This window comes from Phocoena sinus, chromosome 10 (assembly GCF_008692025.1).
Source record: "Phocoena sinus isolate mPhoSin1 chromosome 10, mPhoSin1.pri, whole genome shotgun sequence".
In the NCBI taxonomy this organism is placed as follows: domain Eukaryota; kingdom Metazoa; phylum Chordata; class Mammalia; order Artiodactyla; family Phocoenidae; genus Phocoena; species Phocoena sinus.
The window spans coordinates 74,829,467-74,851,240 of NC_045772.1; the positions used below are offsets into that span (position 1 = coordinate 74,829,467).

At 33.6% G+C, this 21,774-nt stretch overlaps 1 protein-coding gene across 5 annotated transcripts in view; it reads left to right on the forward strand.

Annotated features, from left to right (window-relative positions):
* CPNE8 (copine 8) overlaps positions 1 to 19,267 on the forward strand; it is a 323,255-nt gene extending 303,988 nt beyond the window's left edge. For 2 of the 5 annotated variants that reach the window (XM_032646594.1, XM_032646597.1), the window contains 4 exons: positions 3,652 to 3,754; positions 5,287 to 5,344; positions 9,992 to 10,065; positions 17,374 to 19,255. In XM_032646594.1, coding sequence (XP_032502485.1) covers positions 3,652 to 3,754; positions 5,287 to 5,344; positions 9,992 to 10,065; positions 17,374 to 17,562 — 424 coding nt within the window. In that variant the 3' untranslated portion in view covers positions 17,563 to 19,255. Of the gene's footprint in view, positions 1 to 3,651; positions 3,755 to 5,286; positions 5,345 to 9,991; positions 10,066 to 17,373 lie in introns of those variants that run through there. The other 3 variants (XM_032646596.1, XM_032646595.1, XR_004351899.1) reach the window with 3 other exon arrangements.
* Positions 19,268 to 21,774: the final 2,507 nt, after the last annotated feature.

Below are 21,774 nucleotides of genomic sequence, written 5' to 3' on the forward strand. Positions count from 1 at the left end.
TAGAAAGTCCAAAGATAAACCCACATACCTATGGTCACCTAATCTGTGACAAAGGAGGCAAGAATATACAATGGAGAAAGACAGTCTCTTCAGTAAGTGGTGCTGGAAAAACTGGACAGCTACATGTAAACCAATGAAATTAGAATATTCTCTAACACCATACAGAAAAAGAAACTCAAGATGGATTAAAGACCTAAATGTAAGACCAGATACTATAATTCTTAGAGGAAAACATATGTAGAACACACTATGAAATAAATCGCAGCAAGATCTTTTTGACCTACCTCCTAGGGTAATGAAAAGAAAAACAAAAAAAAACAAATGAGACCTAATTAAACTTAAAAGCTTTTGCACAGCAATGGAAACCATAACCAAAATGAAAAGATAACCCACAGATAGGGAGAAAATATCTTATAGAAAAACCCGAATGAACTTTTTGGCCAGCACAACATTTGCAAATGAAGTGACCGACCAGGGTCACCAAAATATATAAATAGCTCATGCAGCTCAATATCAAAAAACAAACAACCCAATCAAAAAATGGGCACAAGATCTAATAAGACATTTCTGTAAAGAAGACATACAGATGGCCAAAAGGCACATGAAAAAATGCTCAACATCACTAATTATTAGAGAAATGCAAATCAGACTACAATGAGGTATCACCTGACACCATTCAGAATGGCCGTCATCCAAAAAAATCTACAAACAATAAATTCTGGAGAAGGTGTGGAGAAATGGGAACCCTCCTACATTGTTGATGAGAATGTAAATTGGTACAGCCACTATGGAGAACACTATAGAGATTCCTTAAAAAACTAAAAATAGAGTTACCATATGATCCAGCAATCCCACTCCTGGGCATATATCCCAAGAAAACCATAATTCAAAAAGATACATGCAACCCAATGATTATTGCAGCACTATTTACAATAACCAGGACATGGAAGCAACCTAAATGTTCATTGATGGAAGAATGGAGAAAGAAGATGTGGAACATATATACAATGGAATATTACTCAGCCGTAAAAAAGAATGAAATAATGTTATTGGCAGCAACATGGATGGACCTAGAGTTTGTCATTCTGAGTGAAGTAAGTCAGGCAGAGAAAAACAAATATATGATATTTCTTATATGTTGCATCTAAAAAAAAATAGTACAAATGGACTTATTTACAAAGCAGAAATAGAGTCACAGATGTAGAAAATAAACTTACGGTTACCAAGGGGGAAAGGTGAGGGAGAGAAAAAATTGTGAGATTGGGGTTGACACATACACACTACTATATATAAAATATATAACTAATAAGAAGCTACTGTAGGGACTTCCCTGGTGGCACAGTGGTTAAGAATCCACCTGCCAGTGCAGGGGACACGGGTTCGAGCCCTGGTCCAGGAAGATCCCACATGCCATGGAACAGCTAAGCCCATGCACCACAGCTACTGAGCCTGCGCTCTAGAGCCTGCAAGCCACAGCTACTGAGCCTGAGTGCCACAACTACTGAAGCCCACACGCCTAGAGCCCATGCTCTGCAACAAGAGAAGCCACCCAATGAGAAGGCTGCACACTGCAATGAAGAGTAGCCCCTGCTCACCACAACTAGAGAAAAGCCCAAGCACAGCAACAAAGACCCAAGGCAGCCAAAAATAAAAATTAATTAATTAATTAAAAAAAAAAAGAAGCTACTGTATAGCACAGGGAACTCAACACAATAGTGTGTAATGGCCTACATGGGAAAAGAATCTAAAAATGAATGGATATATATATATATATATATATATATATATATATGTATAATTGATTCACTTTGCTGTACAGCAGAAACTAACACAGCATTGGAATTCAACTCTACTCCTATAAAAATTAATTTAAAAAAAGTAAACATCCCCCCCCAGAAAAAGGATCAGTTAAGCCACTTGAAGTGATATTCATAAGATTGCATAATGCTCAACTTTCCATCTTCTCACCATTTTCAACACATCATTTGGTATGAAAAGCATAAAAACCATAGAGTTGTACTCATAGAAGTTTTTCTCACTATTTATAACCTCCTGTTAATCACATGAAATATAATCCATATGTTTTTGAAGCACAGTCAGTAAAAAATGCTTTTTAAAAAATGAATTCCTGAGGGAGATTATCCTACATCTTTTCTTAAGAAAAAATATTTAAGCATAAAATAGGAGAGTAGGTTCATACTTGCTTTGGATTTTTTCATTGCTGTGTTACCATCAAATTAATACAAATTCCTTAGTGTCGAAGATCAATTGTTCAACATTGTGAGAGCATTTTTGACTATATGTTGGAGAACAACATATATTCAATGCTATTTTTAACTGGCTCCTCAGTGTATGAACATATCCCTTGCTGTATTATCTTCATCAATCTATAAAATTACCAATCATTTTATTAACAGCATAAGCAATTAGTTTCTCTTGTCTATGGCAAAGTTGTAAATATTTTCTTGTTCATATAGTTATAAATTCTGCTTTACAAGAAATAAGTTTTTCCCTGTCATATTATGCTATTGGTTTTTCCCCAAACTGTTAAAAATTTATTATTTAGAGTCCATCAGGTACTGAAAAATTTTCATTGGTAATCAAAAGAAGTTTCTTGAAATCAATTTTTCTGTGATTTACTTGTTGATTTTTTATGAAAGTAGACCAAAGTCTTCTTGTTAACTATTTATCTCCTACAAGCACCACAGTGCTTGCTCATTACTAGATATGACCGGCATACTAGTTATGTACTAAAAATCATAAAAGTCATTCTATTGAGAATATAATCTAGATACCCATAATGGTAGAACACAATGGAAAAAAAGAGATAAAATATAGTCATAAAATTCTCCTCTAAATGTCTGAGTATTATTTGGTGAGAATTCAGTACTAGAATATGTTCTTATTACATGCCTAATTTTTGTCTTTGCTATAATTCTCCTTCCCATCTTTCACCAACTTAACACATATTAAGAATTGGAACTATAGCTATGTCAAAAAGTGTTTCTTCTGTTGCATTTTTTTTATTAAGGTGAAATTCACATGACATAAAACCAACCATTTTAAAGTTTACAGTTCAGTGACATTCAGCATATTCACAATGTTGGGCAATCATCACTGCTATATAGTTCCAAAACAAAAATCATAATCACTTATATAATCTACCATATATAAAATCTACCAGTTATATAACTGTATAAATATTTACTACCATACATGAAATTTCTTTATTAACAATACAAAGTTGCATTATCTTGATTTTAAAGATGAGAAAATAAAGTTCAGATAGCTTATGTAATGTTATACTGAAGATCATACACATAATATGTTGCTTAGCCATTATGTCTTTTTCCAAAAGCTATAGCCATTCCTCTGTGCTAACATACCATCCAGCTCACCTTTTATTAGTGAATGAGTTTCTAAGGCAGCCAGGCATTTCTTTGTGCCAGCATGCAGTAACGTTGCTGTTATTCTAGTGTGCTATTTCAGAAAAAAATGCATATTTGAGAGTTTTCATATATAGGCTCTTAAGATATGTTTAAATATTTTCTTGAGATGTTTGTTGGCTATTCCAAGTTATATTTAGCAGCTATCATGTCGAGAGGAAATGTTTTATTTTGTGGCATTCTTTACCTTTTCTTTGCCTTTCAGATATGCTTCTTCTGTAAAGGATGGCTCCCAGTATTTTGTGCTACTGATTGTGACGGACGGCGTTATCTCAGATATGGCTCAAACTAAAGAGTCCATAGTTAATGTAAGTAGGAGTCATTCAGTCTTGAGCTGGCTAACTGAATGCATGGTGCTACTTAGGTTGACTAACTAGAGTCTAGTTAGTTGACTTAAGAGTGAAACAAAATGCCCATGCCTTTGCAGCCAATTGCATAATCCAGAGAACTCACACACATTGTAGCATTCATCCATAAGGACCAAACTAAGAGGTGTGAATAATTGGGTTGTAACAAAATTATTTCCAAAAAATTAAAATAAAATAAATAATAGCATCACCTTCATGTGCATGACTGTGTTTATCTTGATTAGTTTGATGTGCTTGTATATAGTTTGTACAATTTGTACAGAATATTTCTTTAACATTTACATTTACAGTAATAGTTACAGGAGAACTGTGCTAATTTCTATATTTATAGAACTGGATAAGGACTAGCATTGATTCAAAATCCATTTTTCTCATTATTCCTAATTATGTGTTATATTTATGATTCATTGTCTTCTTTATTAGACTATAATTTATAACATCTATATTTACTAGACTGCAACCTCTAAAATTATATCTGTTTTTACTTACCTTTCTATACTCAGGTTTAGCGATGTTTGACACAAAATAGACATTTGTAAAAATGGGCTGTGTGAAAGAATTGTTTATCATACTTCATAATTATTAATAGCATAGGGAAAATATAATTAGCTTTTTGTGTGAGAAAAAAATAGTTACATGTGGGAAAAAAATCAAATGTTTATAGGCATACGCTTAGGAAAACCAAACACAAAAAGGAAGAGAGGTAGAATCTTGCACATTTACTTGTTTGTTTATTTGGTTTTGACTAGACATACTGGGTTGGATTTGTCCTGATTTCCTTTATGTTCTGATCAGTGGCCTTAGCATGCTCTTTAAAATATGGACTTAGTAATTTAGGTTTAAACTAACAGGACATGCACTGAGGAACAGTTATTCATAATTCAGTGACCTTCACAGCTGAAGATGTGGTTGCTATACTGTTCTACCTACCTGTTGGTGGATCTTATATTCTTACCATAAAATTATTTTATCATAATAATAACTTTCTATAATTATCATTTGTATGCATTCATTTACTATGAAAATTGCTTTTCCTAACCATAGCTATAAATGAAATAGAGTACTACTTTTTCACAAATATGGTACCTTTTTTTCCCTTATAGCAACTGAAACATTTTTGAGTGGAGAGAGAACATGGAAAAAGAGACCAAAGGTACCCAGAATCAGCTTAGGAATATTTTGTCTGAGAATAGCAAGTGAAAGCAGATGCCCAGTACTTTTAAAAAATATATATTATCCAAGACTGGTCATTCCTGAAGAACATCCCACTGAATTAGCATATGTACAGAGTTCAGAAAGGATAAGAGTGGAATCAAGTATATTATTCTGTGTTAATTTAAATATGTTCAAAACTATTTTAATGAACATCTGTGAAAAATATCAAAGCTCAGGATATTTTTTTCTTCTTAATTCTTAGTTGTTTTCTCAATTCAGTTTCTTAATTGTGAACTAACTGTGTGTTCTCTTTGAAGGCTTCAAAACTTCCAATGTCAATAATTATAGTAGGTGTTGGGCCAGCAGAATTTGATGGTGAGTAATAAAATTTCAATAGTATTCCTTGGGAGTTTATTTAATCTGACTCATTATGCACCTAGGTTTCTATCACTCATTTTTTGCATATAAGGATGTGAGTGTGCATATGGATTTGTATACAGTGTCCATGTACATATAGACATAAATATAGATATTACATGATGGAGTCTATTAAGGTGAGTAAATTAAAAGGATGTCTTCTGAGTAGGACATTATCTCTGTAGTATAGGATAATTCAACATGTAGCTTTCTGTTTTATTAGAGATGGTGTGTACCTCAAAATATTTCTTAAGACCGAGTGATAAATTGAATTTTTGTTCCCAAGGCAAAATACACTCTGGATTCCCTAAAAACTTTTAAGGATGAGCACTAAATTAATAAACCACTAGGTTGTAAAATAGAAATATTAACACAAGCATAATAATGGATTTTCAGACCTTGGCTAGTTGATAGACATTATCTTTATAAATATTTAAGTTCTGTCATATGAAAGAGCAAAGTAAAATGAAAATGGAATTGACCATCTGAAATTTAATGAGACTTTATACAATTATGCTAAATTCACTTACTGGGTACTTTTCTGTTTGGGCTCATGCCATCTTCAAATGCCAGTTAGTGTGACGGGTGTTTGTGTGACTACTGATCTGGGTAAACTTCTCTAAGGATAGCCTATTCCTCGTCACCTGATGAATTCCTTTAAGAGAACTCTATGCTAGACATCAATTGCATAACCACAGAACATTCACCTTGCTCAGGTGTTTTTACATTAATGATGACAGTATTTAGCTTGGAACTTTAGAAATGAGAATAATTTTAGAATATTTGGAACAACTTTTGGTATGCTACAGGTTAATTTAGGCACATAGGTAGTTAATTTTTGTATGATCATCACTAGGATGATTCTTGTTTAACCACCAGTGCCTCCTCCATAAGGATAGTATAGATCTCTCAGTCTCAGGTAAAACAACACAAGCAGTTATATTACTGATCCTGAAAATTCTTTCCTTTGATTCCATGCTTGGCTGGTCACACTTTATATCATTATAATCTTCCAGTTTCTGAAGCAGAAGTCATTTTAGCTCCTGCTAATATTTTCTGTGTCTCTGAATATTTACATCTGTTTACATTGTCCATCAGGCATGAATCTGAGATACCACTATGGAGTCAGGAAAGCTAAGACACATCTTTCTTGTTAACACTTTGTGTACTTGGTCATCTGCATTAAGCAGTGACAGACTGTGGTTCACAAACTTCACTGATTGCTAGGTTAAATAACTCATGATTTCTTCTTCAGTTACTAATTTGCTTTTGCCTCTCAAGTATGCACTTCTCGTTGGGTACATTCCAGGTCTCCCAGACTCCTATGGAAGGCCGTTGTTAGGTATAAGCCCTGTCACTTGTTCCCCAACAGCTCCCACAGCATAATGTGTAAATAGAGAGCCACTGACTCTTCCTATGTATATTTCTGGTCATAAATTTCTATTCAAAGCAGTAGGCACAGCTATTTGGGTACTACCTTCTTACAACTGCCACACCTATTTATTTTCCTCAATTTTTTTGTTCCCAGTGAATTATTTATCAGGGTTTTGAGGTATGAAAATTCATCATTTCCCTCTCTGACTTCTTGAATTAATGAAGAAAAAAAAACATGCAGGAGTCACTCAGAGATCAGAATATGTTTTATTAATAGTAGTGTAGAATTGGAGAATTTGGGTTGCCCTGTGCACAGAATCAGACTTCTTGCTACTTTTTTCCCCAAAGATTAAATGACCTCACCTTTATCTCCAGGACTTCTCTCTACAGGGGCAGATCCTTGCCTATTAAGCATGCCACAGGGAGAAATTGTCTTCAACTTGAGGATAGGCTGCTCCAAAAGAGAGAGATTCAAGATCCTTCCGTCTCCCAATCTTAGTTATGTTGTGAATCACTCCTCTTTTCATGAGGAAAAGTGAGAAAGATTATAGACAAAGAGGGAAGTTGCCATCCCATAGAATTCCCTCCTGGGAATTAAAGTGAAACTGTCCTCTGGCAAACCTGTGAACAGGGAATTAAGGTCCTGAAACACCTGATTTCTGCCTTCACCCTGCTGGAAGAAAATTTCTGACTTATATTCAAGTTGCTGCTATCCTATCAGAAGAGCGTTTTTCTAGGCACTTCCAAATCTACAATAAGTAAGTTTAAATAGCACGCATAAATTGACATAAAGACTGAAATAAAACTTGCAGATTTTATCAGTTAACCACATAAATCCAACATCTACACATAACTTAACCAGGAGGTTTGCACAGGCAAGAAATGCAGCATTTTGCCATTCATTATTTGAAGGTAGAGGAAATATAAATAAACTACTAGATTCATGAGTATTTAAATGTCTTGTTTCTTTATTTCAATAAGACAATTTAAAACTTTCTGTATAATTTCTCAAAGCAGGATTTCTTTATCATTAAAAGGCAAAAAGTCAAATTAAAGTAGCATCTGGTTAACTGCTTTGATACAAGTTAGGAAAGGGAGAGAACTATAAGGGATTCTAACATGATTTTGTCTCCCAAGGCTAGAAAGAAATATGGGTCTGTATCTTATACATCTTTTTTCCAGAGACGGGTACTGATGGGGAACCTCTGCTTACAATTTCAGGCGCCTTGAGGACTAGATGATCTGAAAAACTGAAGGGTGAACATTTCCCTTCCACCACTTATATGCCATTTCTTTTCTCCTTGTTCTCAAAAGTGTAGCCTCCAATTCTGCTACCCATAGCCTTTTAACTCAAAGGACATACTGAAAAGTGGGAGATATTTTATAGGATCTCATTCTACTACACTATTGCCTGAATAACTGTCATTTTCTTTAATTGAAGTAGAACACTTACAAAGGCCAATGGAGATTGTAGAGGATTGTAGAAGGTGAGGCCCAGATTATCATCTAATTTTTGTTTCCCATTTTAGAGTGAGTATAGGGTAATTGTTAGGAGTTATTAGCAAACTAGATAATAAAGGAGAAGATTCTCCAACTGCTGGCATGTCACAATCAGTGTACATTTATGTCTCAAAGTAATGTGAAAATTTTGAAAACAAACTTAGACCAAAAAAAGGAATTAACTATTGAAAATATCTGAGTATAATGAATTTTCCTATTTAAATCCCTAATAAGTAAGAGAGAAAAAAAATAGTTCTTTTATATTTTGAATAAGTTAATTACCTTATTATTGATAATTTACATGTTACTAAATTATGACATATATATCTAAGGAGATTATTGGATGATGGCTCACTAACAGTTATGTGTACTGGCAATGTTTCAGCCCAGACATTGATCCCTGAACATGTGTAGAAAAGTAAAACTCAAAACCTGTTTTTTAAAAAAAACAAGCTTATAGATATAGAAAACAGATTGGTGGTTGCCAAAGGCTTGCCAGCATTGGAGGTGGGTGAAGGAAGTCAAAAGGTACAAACTTCCAGTTTTAAAATAAGTATATCGCACGAATGTAATGTACAGTGTGGTTAGTATAGTTAATACTGTATTGCATATATGAAGGTTGCTAAGAGAATAGATATTAAAAGTTCTCATGAGAAGAAAAAAAATTTTTAATTATGTATGGTCAACTAGACTTATTGTGGTGATCATTTCACAATATATACAAGTAGCGAATCATTATGTTATATAGCTAAAAATAATATAATGTTATTTGTCAATTATACCTCAATCAAAAAAAAAATAAAATAGGAAAAAAGAGTAAAATGTCTTTAACCCAAATGCATTATCCAAGCACTGAGGAAAATAGTGAAAAGGTGAGGATTGTATTCTAATATATTTTAGAAGGCGACAAAGCAAACATAATTGCAAGTGGCTCTCTGGAGTCTGGTGAATATCATGTGCATACAAAATGGATTATTAGTACGAGAATATACTTTAAGTACAACTTAGCATTCCTCGTGTAATTAGTTATTTAGAGAATTCTCACTGAAACATTAAACTCTGGAAAATGTTCTTAATTGCAGCGTAACATTATTGTATACCAGCTGTCCTGTTATATCACAGCATTCCCAAATACCAGTTGACCTATGTAATGTTGAAATTATTTTTAATCAACAAAAAAATCATACTTCAGAAATTTCATGCTTTATCCAATCACTATAAGAGCAGAGAAAATACCTTTTTGTTTTTAAATCTATTCATAAAAAGATTACAGACAATATGATTATATAGCTTTGTGTAGTTTCAAAGAGAATAAAGTTCAAATTGTTATTGGAAGTTCTATAATGATTAGTGCCTAGTTTCTTAAATTAGAAAGAAAAAATTAAAATTGAATGAATTAGCATCACTTGCTGAATCAGTCATGTAAGCATGTAATCCAGAGTTAAGGATCTATGGAATGGGGAGATGTACCTAAAGACTTCTACACTGTACAGGCTCTCCTCATCTTTCAAAGGGTCACATGAGGTCTTAGCTTGCTTTCTCCACTTGTAAAATTTGCACTCAGTTAAGTTTTGTGGAAGAAATCACCGAGGAGATGAAAGGATCAACCAGCTTCCTGCCTTTGGCATAGGACATATTTCTACTTCATACATCTTGATTTCATTATTGCCTACATTTTTTACAGTATTTAGCTAAAATGCACTGAATAAATGATCCTATTTTATTTTCAAGCAATGGTTGAATTGGATGGAGATGATGTAAGAGTTTCCTCCAGAGGAAAATATGCTGAAAGGGACATTGTGCAGGTAAGAAATTTAATGAAAATTATTTATTTTGTTCATTGTGAAGAGCCCATGTCAGCTCTGATTTGTAAATGAAGAGTTTAAATTGAAATCAAGCATCTCAGGTTCTGTTTAATTTAGGCAGTTGATTCTCTATAAAATGCATGTTAAGTGATGGCTTAGAATAAGCACCAAATTACTTTCACCCATACTTCATGTTCACCATATATAAAATAGAATTGTTAATAAGTGTCTTTTCCTACTTTATTATTACCAGAAAATATCATTGAGATCTTTAGTAAAATTAAAAGCTAGAAATATAACAGGCTTTTTTTTTTTTTTTTTTTTTTTTTGCGTTACGCAGGCCTCTCACTGTTGTGGCCTCTCCCATTGCGGAGCACAGGCTCTGGACGCGCAGGCTCAGCGGCCATGGCTCACAGGCCCAGCCACTCCGCGGCATGTGGGATCTTCCCGGACCGGGGCACGAACCCGTGTCCCCTGCATCAGCAGGCAGACTCTCAACCACTGCGCCACCAGGGAAGCCCTATAACAGGCTTTTAATGATGCTTATTTATTACTTAGACCTCAATAAAAATTAAATATATTTTAAGACATCTGATACATATTCAGTGTAAGTAAACTTAGTAGAAACAAACCAAAAATGTAGATTTTGTTCTATTTCTCCCATAGGTTATGGTTAGAAAAGTGGAAAAATAGATCTTATAATTATATATAAATATAAAAATTATATAAAATATATAAATAATAATAATATAATACATGGTAACATAATAATATGTATAATACTATAATAAAATATAACATAATAATAGATTATATATCTCTATATATAGATATATAGATATATATATGATTCATAATTCTATTAGAATCAAGAAAAATACTTAACTAAAGCCTACTATTCTCGGAGCGAATAGAAAGAAAAAAGGCAGTTAAAATTTATAATTGAAACAAAGGAATTAAATCAACTAAATTTCTGCATACTTTAGAGTCTTCATATCTTTTAGGAAGTCAGAAGCAAAAAAAGACTGTGAAGGGAAGACTAAATGGAAAGGAAAGTTCTCAGTACAATTTGAGCATTTAAAGGAGCAAACAATGGAATTCAATATTATCTCCTAAATAATAACCTATATATTCACTCATAATGCAGTCATTAAGATAATCTAATTTGGAATCCAAGAGAATTTGGTTCAAATCCTGGATTGTCCACTGTGATAACTTGGATAAGCTTTCTAAACTTCAGTGTTCTGGCATTGTTTAAAGATTTTATCAGATAGTATATATAAAATACATTACATTACTGAAATAGAACTCGGTAAAATACAACAAAAATAATTTTAAAAATTAGAGAGGGAGAATAATGTAAAATAATCTGTAAATATATTATAAAGATTAATCTTGACAAAGATAAAAAAGCATTCTTCTTCATCAGTCAGCAAAATTAAGTTTTAAAATAGAAACATCTGTATAACAGTTTTTTAAGAAGATAATTAAATATGAGTTAAACCTAATGTTTAAATATTAACATTAAAATGTTAACATTTTAACCTAATGTTCTTGGTAGCGTAAAAAGCACGCACACATGAATAATTCATTTAAAAGCAGCTGAGAAAGGGAACATAGTGATGTGGTCATCTATTTAAGAATCCCACGATGTTTTGTTGTTTTTAAGTAGACCCGCGATTATTCACCTTATGCTGATTAGCATAATTATAAGTCCAAGTAATTACACTTTTTCTAAAAATCTCTCCATAATGTCTAGTTCACAGTAACCAAAAAATCAAATTACTGCATGGAAGTATGAATTTGAAGTCCTTTAAAATGTATTATGTTGCTGTTGTAATGCATTTTTACAAAGTTAAAAGAGACAGCTTTATATCTCATAGTATCATTTAAATGCTGCTTAAGGGAAACTGGTATTACTCTCTCCCTTAGAAGATAGTTAAGATTGCTCACATCATTAAGATTTACTTTAAGAGGATTAACATGTTATGTTAGTGACAACCAACTGTTGTTGGTTATTTTATTTATAAAACAAAAATTCCCTTGATCATGAAAGTATTTCATCTCTAATTGGATATGCTACATTGGACAGAACAGTGAGATAGGACTCAGATCTATGATCTTGAACAAGTCAGTAAATCTCCCTTGAGCCTTTCATTCGTTACCTCCAGACTCTCCATTCTTTTATCTTCGCTCTTTCCATGATGTGGTGAGTCTCAGAGGAAGTAACAGACATGAAAATACTTTGTTACCTATCAGTATAAGATACATAAACACACACACACACACACACACACACATACACACATATATATATATATATATAATTATATATTTCCTCTCATTGAAAGTCAAAATCTTGAGACTAATCTATCACCATTAAGTGACACTGAGATCACCAAAGATTTTGAAGACACCTGACGATATAGCTAAACACTCAAGGGATTCTACCATGTAAAGTTGAACTGAAAGAGTCATGAGATCTCACAGATACTGAACAGGAAACTAAAATCTTCCCAGAGAATTAGTAGCCTCCTGAATGACAGTGACACCTTGACTTACATGTCTATATTTAGTTAAGGATATCTGATGCACTCTTTTCTAATTTCATGGAAAAGTTGCTAAATGGTATTTGGTCTATTAAAAATAGTTCCCACTGGGCTTCCCTGGTGGTGCAGTGGTTGAGAGTCCGCCTGCCGTTGGAGGGGACACGGGTTCGTGCCCCAGTCTGGGAAGATCTCACATGCTGCAGAGCGGCTAGGCCCGTGAGCAATGGCCACTGAGCCTGCGCGTCCGGAGCCTGTGTTCCGCAACGGGAGAGGCCACAACGGTGAAAGGCCCGCATACAGCAAAAAAAAAAAAAAAAAAGTTCCCAGGGTAAACATTTATATATCACATTGTGTTCAAGAATTAACATTTTTTCTCTCACCTTGAATAAAATTTTAAAACCTTCCACCATTACAGGTTTCCTGGTCCTACCATTCACTAAAACATTTTTTAAATGAGTTATTTTTAAGAATAGAAATATTCTTGAATATTTACAATATTGGGGTTGCAAGGGCACACCAAGAGTAATATTGTCAATCTTCCTATCACCAGGAAATATCTAAGCCATCATAATCAATGCTATAAACACTGCTGGCTAAAATAATATCAGAAAATAAGGTCTATTTAGGCTCTCTTACCTTTTTGTTTTGTAATAAACTGAATGAGATATTGTACTAAATCACTTAGCAGAAGGCCTCTCACCTACCAGTTGCTCAATAAATGCATTAATATCAGTTTCAGTTATTATTATTAGTTAGTATTTTGGCATAGTCCTGTGGGAAGGCATTTTGATGTCACTATTTCATAGTAACTGTACCTTGATATATGACACTGTAGTCAGTCTTATGTGTGATTATGTTCATTGCCTCAAGATTCACTCTCATATGACTATAATATAAACAGTATGCAGGAAGAGAGTCTATGGTTGTTATTCTAAAACTTAAATGAATTATTTTCTTAAATCAATGTATGTAAAGGCTTTCCATTTGTTTCTTTGCTTGCTTGTGCTGTGGATTGGCCATTGTATATAATGCAATATCATTTCTCCTGGCTGCATTCAGCTGCTGTCCAGCCTATCACTCCCTTAAAAATTATACTTAAATCATATCTTTCATTAAAAGGAGAATAATTACCTTGAAGGCTTAGACTTGAAAATCACTAATGGAGCTCTGCAAAGTAGGAACAATCAAATAAAATTGAGCAGAACCACAACTAAAAGCTCATTTGCCCAAACTGATTCAAACTTTTTTCACAAATAGGCAGAGCTAGCTGTTAGAGCAACCACATAGAACATTTTCCTTGTACAGGATAGATGCTAAAAGAAAGATGTAGCGTGTCAAGGAAATGGTATATTTCAACTGAACAGAATGCATTTATTTGTATTCTTCATATGAATGGGATAAATGAGTGCAAAGTAAAAATTGATTTGTTCCTCTAACCTGAACAGTTTAAGGGTCCAAGTTAATTTGTGGTAATAGTCAGTGATCAACATACATTCACAAATGTGTGAGTGTTATTTTGAACAGGAGGTCCCCAGGTATAGTGATCAGAAATTAGTGATTAAAAGGGACAATAAACAGAGGGGTCTGAGAAGTTGAGTGGAAAATTGTTACTGTAGAAGGATATCAGCAATAGTCCAAAAAGAAAGAATATATTTTTGTCATCAAAAGTGTAAGGTTTAACATTAATAAGAGGTAAAGGAAACAGAGACACTTGTCATTTTCATCTCTCACTTAGGGAAGTACCTCATGACTTGACTGAAGAGATGAATATTCCTTTGGAAAAGGATTAGATAATTTAGGTTAGTGAGTAGAAGATTCTCAACATCTTTTTCTCTCCTCCCAACACACATGTGGGATAAGAGATGCTCCTGTAGATAATATCACTTGCTATAACAGTTACGCTTAACCCAGGGGCAAGGTCCCTTAATACTCAAGAGACGTATCAGAATCTGTGCCTGCATTTAGCAAACATAAGTTAAATGAGATATATACTTCCCTCCTCGGCTGAAAATTAAGATTTCTTTCTTACCCATTGTTTATGAACATGTTTTAAAGATGAGTAGAAGTGTATGTATTATGAGAACAGTGATTATGAATCTTAGTTTTGACATTCCAGAGTATCATAACATTCTTAAAAATGAATTTATATTTACTTCAATAAAAAATTTAGCACATCCTATAGCATTTGCTGGAAAGGTGAAACAGCAGGTGTTTTAAAATAACAAAAAGGTCAGGAATTACAGTTTTAGATTATAATACTGGTACCTGAGTTTGAAAGAGATAAAAAATTGGTAAAAATAGTTAAAGTTTGATATGAATGTAAATAAAAGACTAGAAAGAAGTCTCATATTTATATTGCACATAATTTATAAATTAATGAATAGTAATAATAATGACTATCATACTATACATATTATGAGTTGAACACTATTTTATGCACTTATGTTGACTTATTTAATACAGCAACCTAATGAAGTAGGCATTATTATTATTATCCTCATTTTATAAAAGAGGAAACTGAGTCAGAGAGAATACCAAGACCACACAGCTAATAAGCAGCAGAACCAGCATCTGAACCTGGGAAGTCTAATTCCAGAGTTTCTGAGAATAGGGAGTAAAAAGATAATTGAATTTAATTACCATGGTCTAAGAGAAGAGTAAAGACCAAAGTAAAAGTAAATATAAGAGCAAAGTTGAGGTAAAGGAAAAACACAGCAGGTATAATATCCCCCTTCCCTAGAGAAGTATCAACTATCTGCTAGAGTGTTGCCATTTCCCTGAAATGTAGGTATTAGCTATAGATTCTTCAAAAACTGATCTCCTAACAAATAGTTTAAAAGATAATTATGTATATGTGTAGCTGATTCACTTTGTTATAAAGCAGAAACTAACACACCATTGTAAAGCAATTATACTCCAATAAAGATGTTAAAAAATAAATAAAATGAAAAAAAGGTAATTATGTATATACTAACCATATCATTACTAAATTTTTAAAAAATACTATGCCTTTTAAAATAAGAATGAAATAAGCTATAGCTGAAATTAGAGATCTTTTTCTTATTAATCCCTCACTATGTTGATTCTTATTTTCTTACCTTTCTAATTATAGTTCCAGAGAGAAAAATAAACCTAAATTTGTTTGCACCTCTTTGTCAGGTCTTGTCCAAGTCAGATTATATGACTTCACAAATGTTCATATCCTCCTATTTCTCTTCTCAGCTGAATATTATATTCACTGTTAGTTTTTCCTTACCCTTACTTAGCTACCTTTAGGGTAAGAGAAAGATTTGTCACCTTTCTATCACACTTTTCTAAAAGTTGTGCTGAGTTTTCCACCTGGTATCAAGACAGGGTAAAATTATGGTCATATGTGTATGCTTCTGTCTATAAGGTACCTTATTTTAAAAAGAAAGGAGTACTTTTCTGCTCTTCCTTAAAAGAGACTGCTTTCACTTCATAAATGGTATTACATTTGCTCTTTGATTTCTTAACATTTTAACCTGCTTTATCTGTCGCAACCTGAGTGGTTTAAAGTCTGCTTCCTAATAAAAGTTAATTTTCTGAAGACACACCTTGAGTAACTGCTTAAATCAAAAGTAAAATTTTCAAAATAAATTTAAAACAGTTACATTACAGTATGAGATGAGAGTGTGAACACTCTGTTTCTCTGGAGGAAAAACTGATTTAATATAAACTTTAAAATATTATATTTGAAAATTGTTCAACCTCCTGAAATGTCTTCGCTGTGCCTTTTCTCCAAGACCTAAAATTACTGTGTCCCCAAACTATCACAACATTAACAGTTACAATCATTCCCAGTTGCTTTCAAGAATCATGATGTTTGTAAGGGGAAATTGAACTAATGCCAACAAACAGCACAGTGTTTATTAAGTAACCATTATAAATGAGAATGGAATCAGGCAATCTATTGCCAGAGTATTCAGTGATAATTATTCTCACATGATTGTTTATATAAAGATAGAACAATCATTTTTATGTAATATAAAAATAAGAATATTGATATTTGATGATATTTCAATGAGAAGTATACCAAAATCTTATATTGAGGGTTTTTGGTTGTTTATTTTTTGCCTTTCCAAATAACAGATATAAAAAACAAACATTTGGGGCATGATTCAATGTACTGAATATTTTGGGTACCTACTAATGTGAACTGTGTAAATTTTGTATTGTCTATGTGATTTGATGGTCTAGTAATATAATTAAAAATACTTTACATGTGTTTAGGACTCTTTAACAATATACATTATTTTTAACCCTGATTTGAGTCATACTTCTACATTGAAAGCTGAATTAAGCATACATTAATTCCCTTTGACAAGAAACTGAAATTAAGCATACATTAATTCCCTTTGACAAGAAACTGAGCCCTGAAGAGGATAATGCTCCATCCAATTAGGTGTAGAACTCAAAACTGCAGAATACATGTAGCAACATGATGGGTGTATCAGGACCCGGAGACAAGAGTTATTGTGGGGAAAAACATAGGTAAAGATTACATCCCTTTTTAGATAAAGTATATATTAGAAAGTTGTGGTCACTGTTAGAGCTATTTGTAATAAATCAAATGTCTTTAAAATGCATAGTTATTATCATGCATCTCACCATTACTCCAGGCTTCTCTGATTCTCCTACAACTAAATGTTTACATATGTTGGTTTTTGTGTCTATTTTTTTATTTATTTAAATAGCATGCTAAGGTCTGTTAAATAACTTTCTTTCACCTCTGATTTAGTTTGTGCCATTCAGAGATTATATTGACAGAAGCGGAAACCACATACTCAGCATGGCTAGATTAGCTAAAGATGTCCTAGCGGAGATCCCAGAGCAGTTTCTCTCCTACATGAGGACCAGAGGAATCAAGCCATCACCTGCACCTCCCCCGTACACCCCACCTACACATGTGTTACATACTCAAATATGACTGTGCTCCAAAATGCTAATGTAACTACACTTCAGTTAGAACTGCTGAGTCCATGCTTTTCTCCTGGTGCTCTATAAGGAACCAGGGAATGAGATACTTTTCTCAGTTTGGTTTCAGCAGTATTGGTTTGTATGCTTTCTTGGATCCAAAATTTATTATCTTCCTAAACCAAAACTGTAAATACGGTTGTTGCATGAGCAACAGAAAAATTGTTTAAATGCTTGAAGCAAAATATGGATGTATTCTCTGAATCTTTAAATGTTTTCTAGACAGAAACAGTTAATTTCCAATGTACTGTTGGGAAAAAGCACAACCTGTGTTTTTAACTCAAATATTGTCCTTGACTGCTATGTATATAGGAAAGCAGTCTCTCTATATCAATGTTTACATGTTACTACTTTTTAGATTCCAATACTTTTATAACTGTTCTTAAGAATACAAGTTTTGAATATTGAATCCTTTGTCTTCTAAATTGCAATAGCTATAATCACAAGAGCAATATCTCTTTGAATGACTGTCTGGAGAAATGCAATTGCAAGCAAGGGAAGGTAAATATACTTTCATATTTCTCAGTAAGTGAATTATCTTATGAAGCTGTATCTACTTAGTAATCAGTTCCTCTGTGCCATTTGCCAAGTATGGGAGTTTACACTTAGCAGATGTGTATTCTGAAAGAACATGCATTTTTCATGAAGTTTGGGTTCTAAATTTAGACTGCAATTTGTTTATGTTTTGTAATGCTAAGTAGAAATAATAAAAAGTCAAACATCGTGAACTGCAAATGCACAGAAAATACTTGGTGTAAAAAGTAGCATCTTTATATTACAATACTATGTAGAAAGGCTAAAATCCAGAATATTTGACTGTGAACCATGTAGCAGATGTTTTAAACTTTGTATTTCATTGTACCTTGTCTAGATATTTTAAGTCAAATGGATACTGGCTCTCTTGATTTGAATTCCTTTCCAAGTTGCCACGCAGGGTGCACAGGCTGGAAGTTTTTTGCGAAATTCCCAGTTAAATATACACAACCATGTGACGTAGTGCACAACACATTTGTGAAATAACCCACTCCTATATATTGACTGATCTGCCTATCCACAATTAATTGTAAAGAGTTTTTGCATGTACAGTTTTTATGAGAATTGCAGTTTTGTGACAAGAATGACAGTTGTGTCTAAATTAAAACATATCTTTAGAACAAATGGCCTTAAATTCTCACAGAATTCCTGGAAATGATTGTGAATTACCTTTAAGTAATAGAAAAGTGAATTTATTTTTTTTCTTTTGTGTCAACAATGTAACTGCTTTATAATATTTTCCTTACTTATACCCTATTTACTACTTGGTTTATTTCTACTGTATGTTGTTCTCTTTGTCCCACGTTGACTAAGGGTGACTTTTATAAGCATGAAACTATTTTACGGAAAACAAAAATATATACATTCACATATCTAACAGAATCGATGTTATATAATTATGTACTCCTAAATTGTCCATTTTGGAGTATATATTAAAATCTTTTAAAGATTAACTATTTGCTCTGTAAACTTTATGTATAAATGACATGGAATCTGATGATTTCCTTTACTGGTCTCAAATATTTATGTCAGTATAGTTTATTAGCCTACAATTGTATTATTTGCCTTCATTCATCAGTTCTAAAGAATGAAAATAAATAAGATCAATATTATTTCCTTTTTGTCAAACATGTTATTTTTATTTGAATTGATCAGAAAAAGTGAAAGATGTACACTTCTTTATTTAAATAGTAGTGTGCCCAAACCTAGTGGGGGCAAATGGTTAAGAAACAGTCCCAGTTACAAGCCTTATCCTTTGTATGGCTGAGAATAACCATAAGAAATGTATGTGATGTTAGTTCTATACATAAGATTAGAAAATACCTAGACTTGTCTCTTTGTTGCATAAATGAAAAAATCAAGACTGAAGGGGTTAGGTGATTTATCCAAGACTATGTAACTAGAGTAGAGCTCATTACCATTGTGAAAGTACTTAAATTTTGTGAGTTGCTGTTAGGAGAGGTACAAAAAATAATACCAGAGACATATACCATAAATGCAAACACATTCCAATAGTTGCACATACAATCTGGGTATCAGGGATATGAGCATTAGGTAATGAGCAGTGAGAAAGATATGTATCGAGAGAAGAGTAATAGCTCCAAATCATCAAACCTGCTGCAGAAAACAGCAGGACTATAACTGGGCACCCTCAAGACCCCCAAGAGCTTTGGATGCTGTTCTCTCTCTCTAATCCCATTCCCTTCCTCTCTGATGAAAACCATTTTAACTACAGGATGAACCCTCAGCCTTCTATTCAATCATCTCCATCATCTGGTTTTAGCCGGTTATATAATATCAATTTCCATTGCTTCCCAAATGAATATTAAAACTATCCAGGCTTGTCTCAATCACTCTTCCCCAACCAATTTGAGTTCATTTGGAGACTCAGGCATAGTTCATAATTTTTCCTTCCATCAAGCTCTCTCCTTAGGCCTCCACCTAGGATATTATTTGAATGTTCTAACTCAAGCCCCAACTCCACCTATGTTCTTTTAAAACTTCAGCTAACAATAATCACTACCTTCTATGAACTCACTTTTGCTTTGCATTTTAACATATTAATCACTTCATATTATATATAAACTATTTTACTTTGTTTGGGGCGTCTTGTCTCCCCAACACCAGAAAATATGATTTAATGGCACCTGGAATAAGTAAATTTTCAAAGCTTTCCAGGTTACTGTAATGTGTAACTAGGGAGTATAACTGTTGCAATTAAAGAACATCAGATGATTCAACCACTACTTTTAAAATTCTCTCTCCCAGCATGTAACACGGGGAGGAAAGAAACGGTAGATAAAACTCTGAATAGTGTTGGGGGGGCAGCAGTGACAGTAGGTATGTAGCATAGGCTATTTTGTTCTTTAGACTGAGTGAAGACAATTAGGGGGCCTCATGTACTTTTTTTTTTTAACTGTGGCTTATCATCCGTTTAGAAAGAGGTTTCTCTCAAAAGGGTGAGGTCGATGTGGTTGTAGTTTTTTTAAATACATCTTTATTGGAGTAAAATTACTTCACAATACTGTGTTAGTTTCTGTTGTACAACAAAGTGAATCGGCCATATGCACACATATATCCCCATATCCCCTCCCTCTTGAGCCTCCCTCCCATGCTCCCTATACCACCCCTCTAGTTCGTTGCAAAGCACCGACATGATCTCCCTGTGCTATGCTGCTGCTTCCCACTAGCTATCTATTTTATATTTGATAGTGTATATATGTCCATGCCACTCTCTCACTTCGTCCCAGCTTACACTTCCCCCTCCCCATGTCCTCAAGTCCATTCTCTATATCTGCGTCTTTATTCCTGTCCTGCCCCTAGGTTCATCAGAACCAATTTTTTTTTTTTAGATTCCATATATATGCGTTAGCATATGGTATTTGTTTTCCTATTTCTGACTTACTTCACTCTGTATGACAGTTTCTAGGTCCATCCACCTAACTACAAAAAACTCAATTGCATTTCCTTTTATGGCTGAGTAATATTCCATTGTATATATGTGCCACATCTTATTTATCCATTCATCTGTCGATGGACATTTAGCTTGGTTCCATGTCCTGGCTATTGGAAATAGTGCTGCAATGAACATTGTGGTACCTGACTCTTTTTGAATTATGATTTTCTCAGGATATATGCCCAATAGTGGGATTGCTGGGTCATATGGTAGTTTTAGTTTCTTAAGGAACCTCCATACTGTCCTCCATAATGATTGTATCAATTTACATTCCCACCACCCTGCAGGAGGGCTCCCTTCTCACCAACACTTTCCAACATTTATTGTTTCTACATTTTTTATAATGGCCATTCTGAACATGTAAGGTGATACCTCATTGTAGTTTTGATTTGCATTGCTCTAATAATTAGTGATGTTGAACATCTTTTCATGTGCCTCTTGGCCACCTGTATGTCTTCTTTGGAGAAATGTCTATTTAGATCTTCTGCCCACTTTTTTTTGGGGGGGGGGTTTGTTTGTTTAATGTTGAGCTCCATGAGCTGTTTGTATATTTTGGAGATTAATCCTTTGTCCGTTGTTTCATTTGCAAATATTTTCTCCCATTTTGAGGGTTGTCTTTTTGTCCTGTTTGTAGTTTCCTTTGCTGGGCAAAAGCCTTTAAGTTTAATTTGGTCC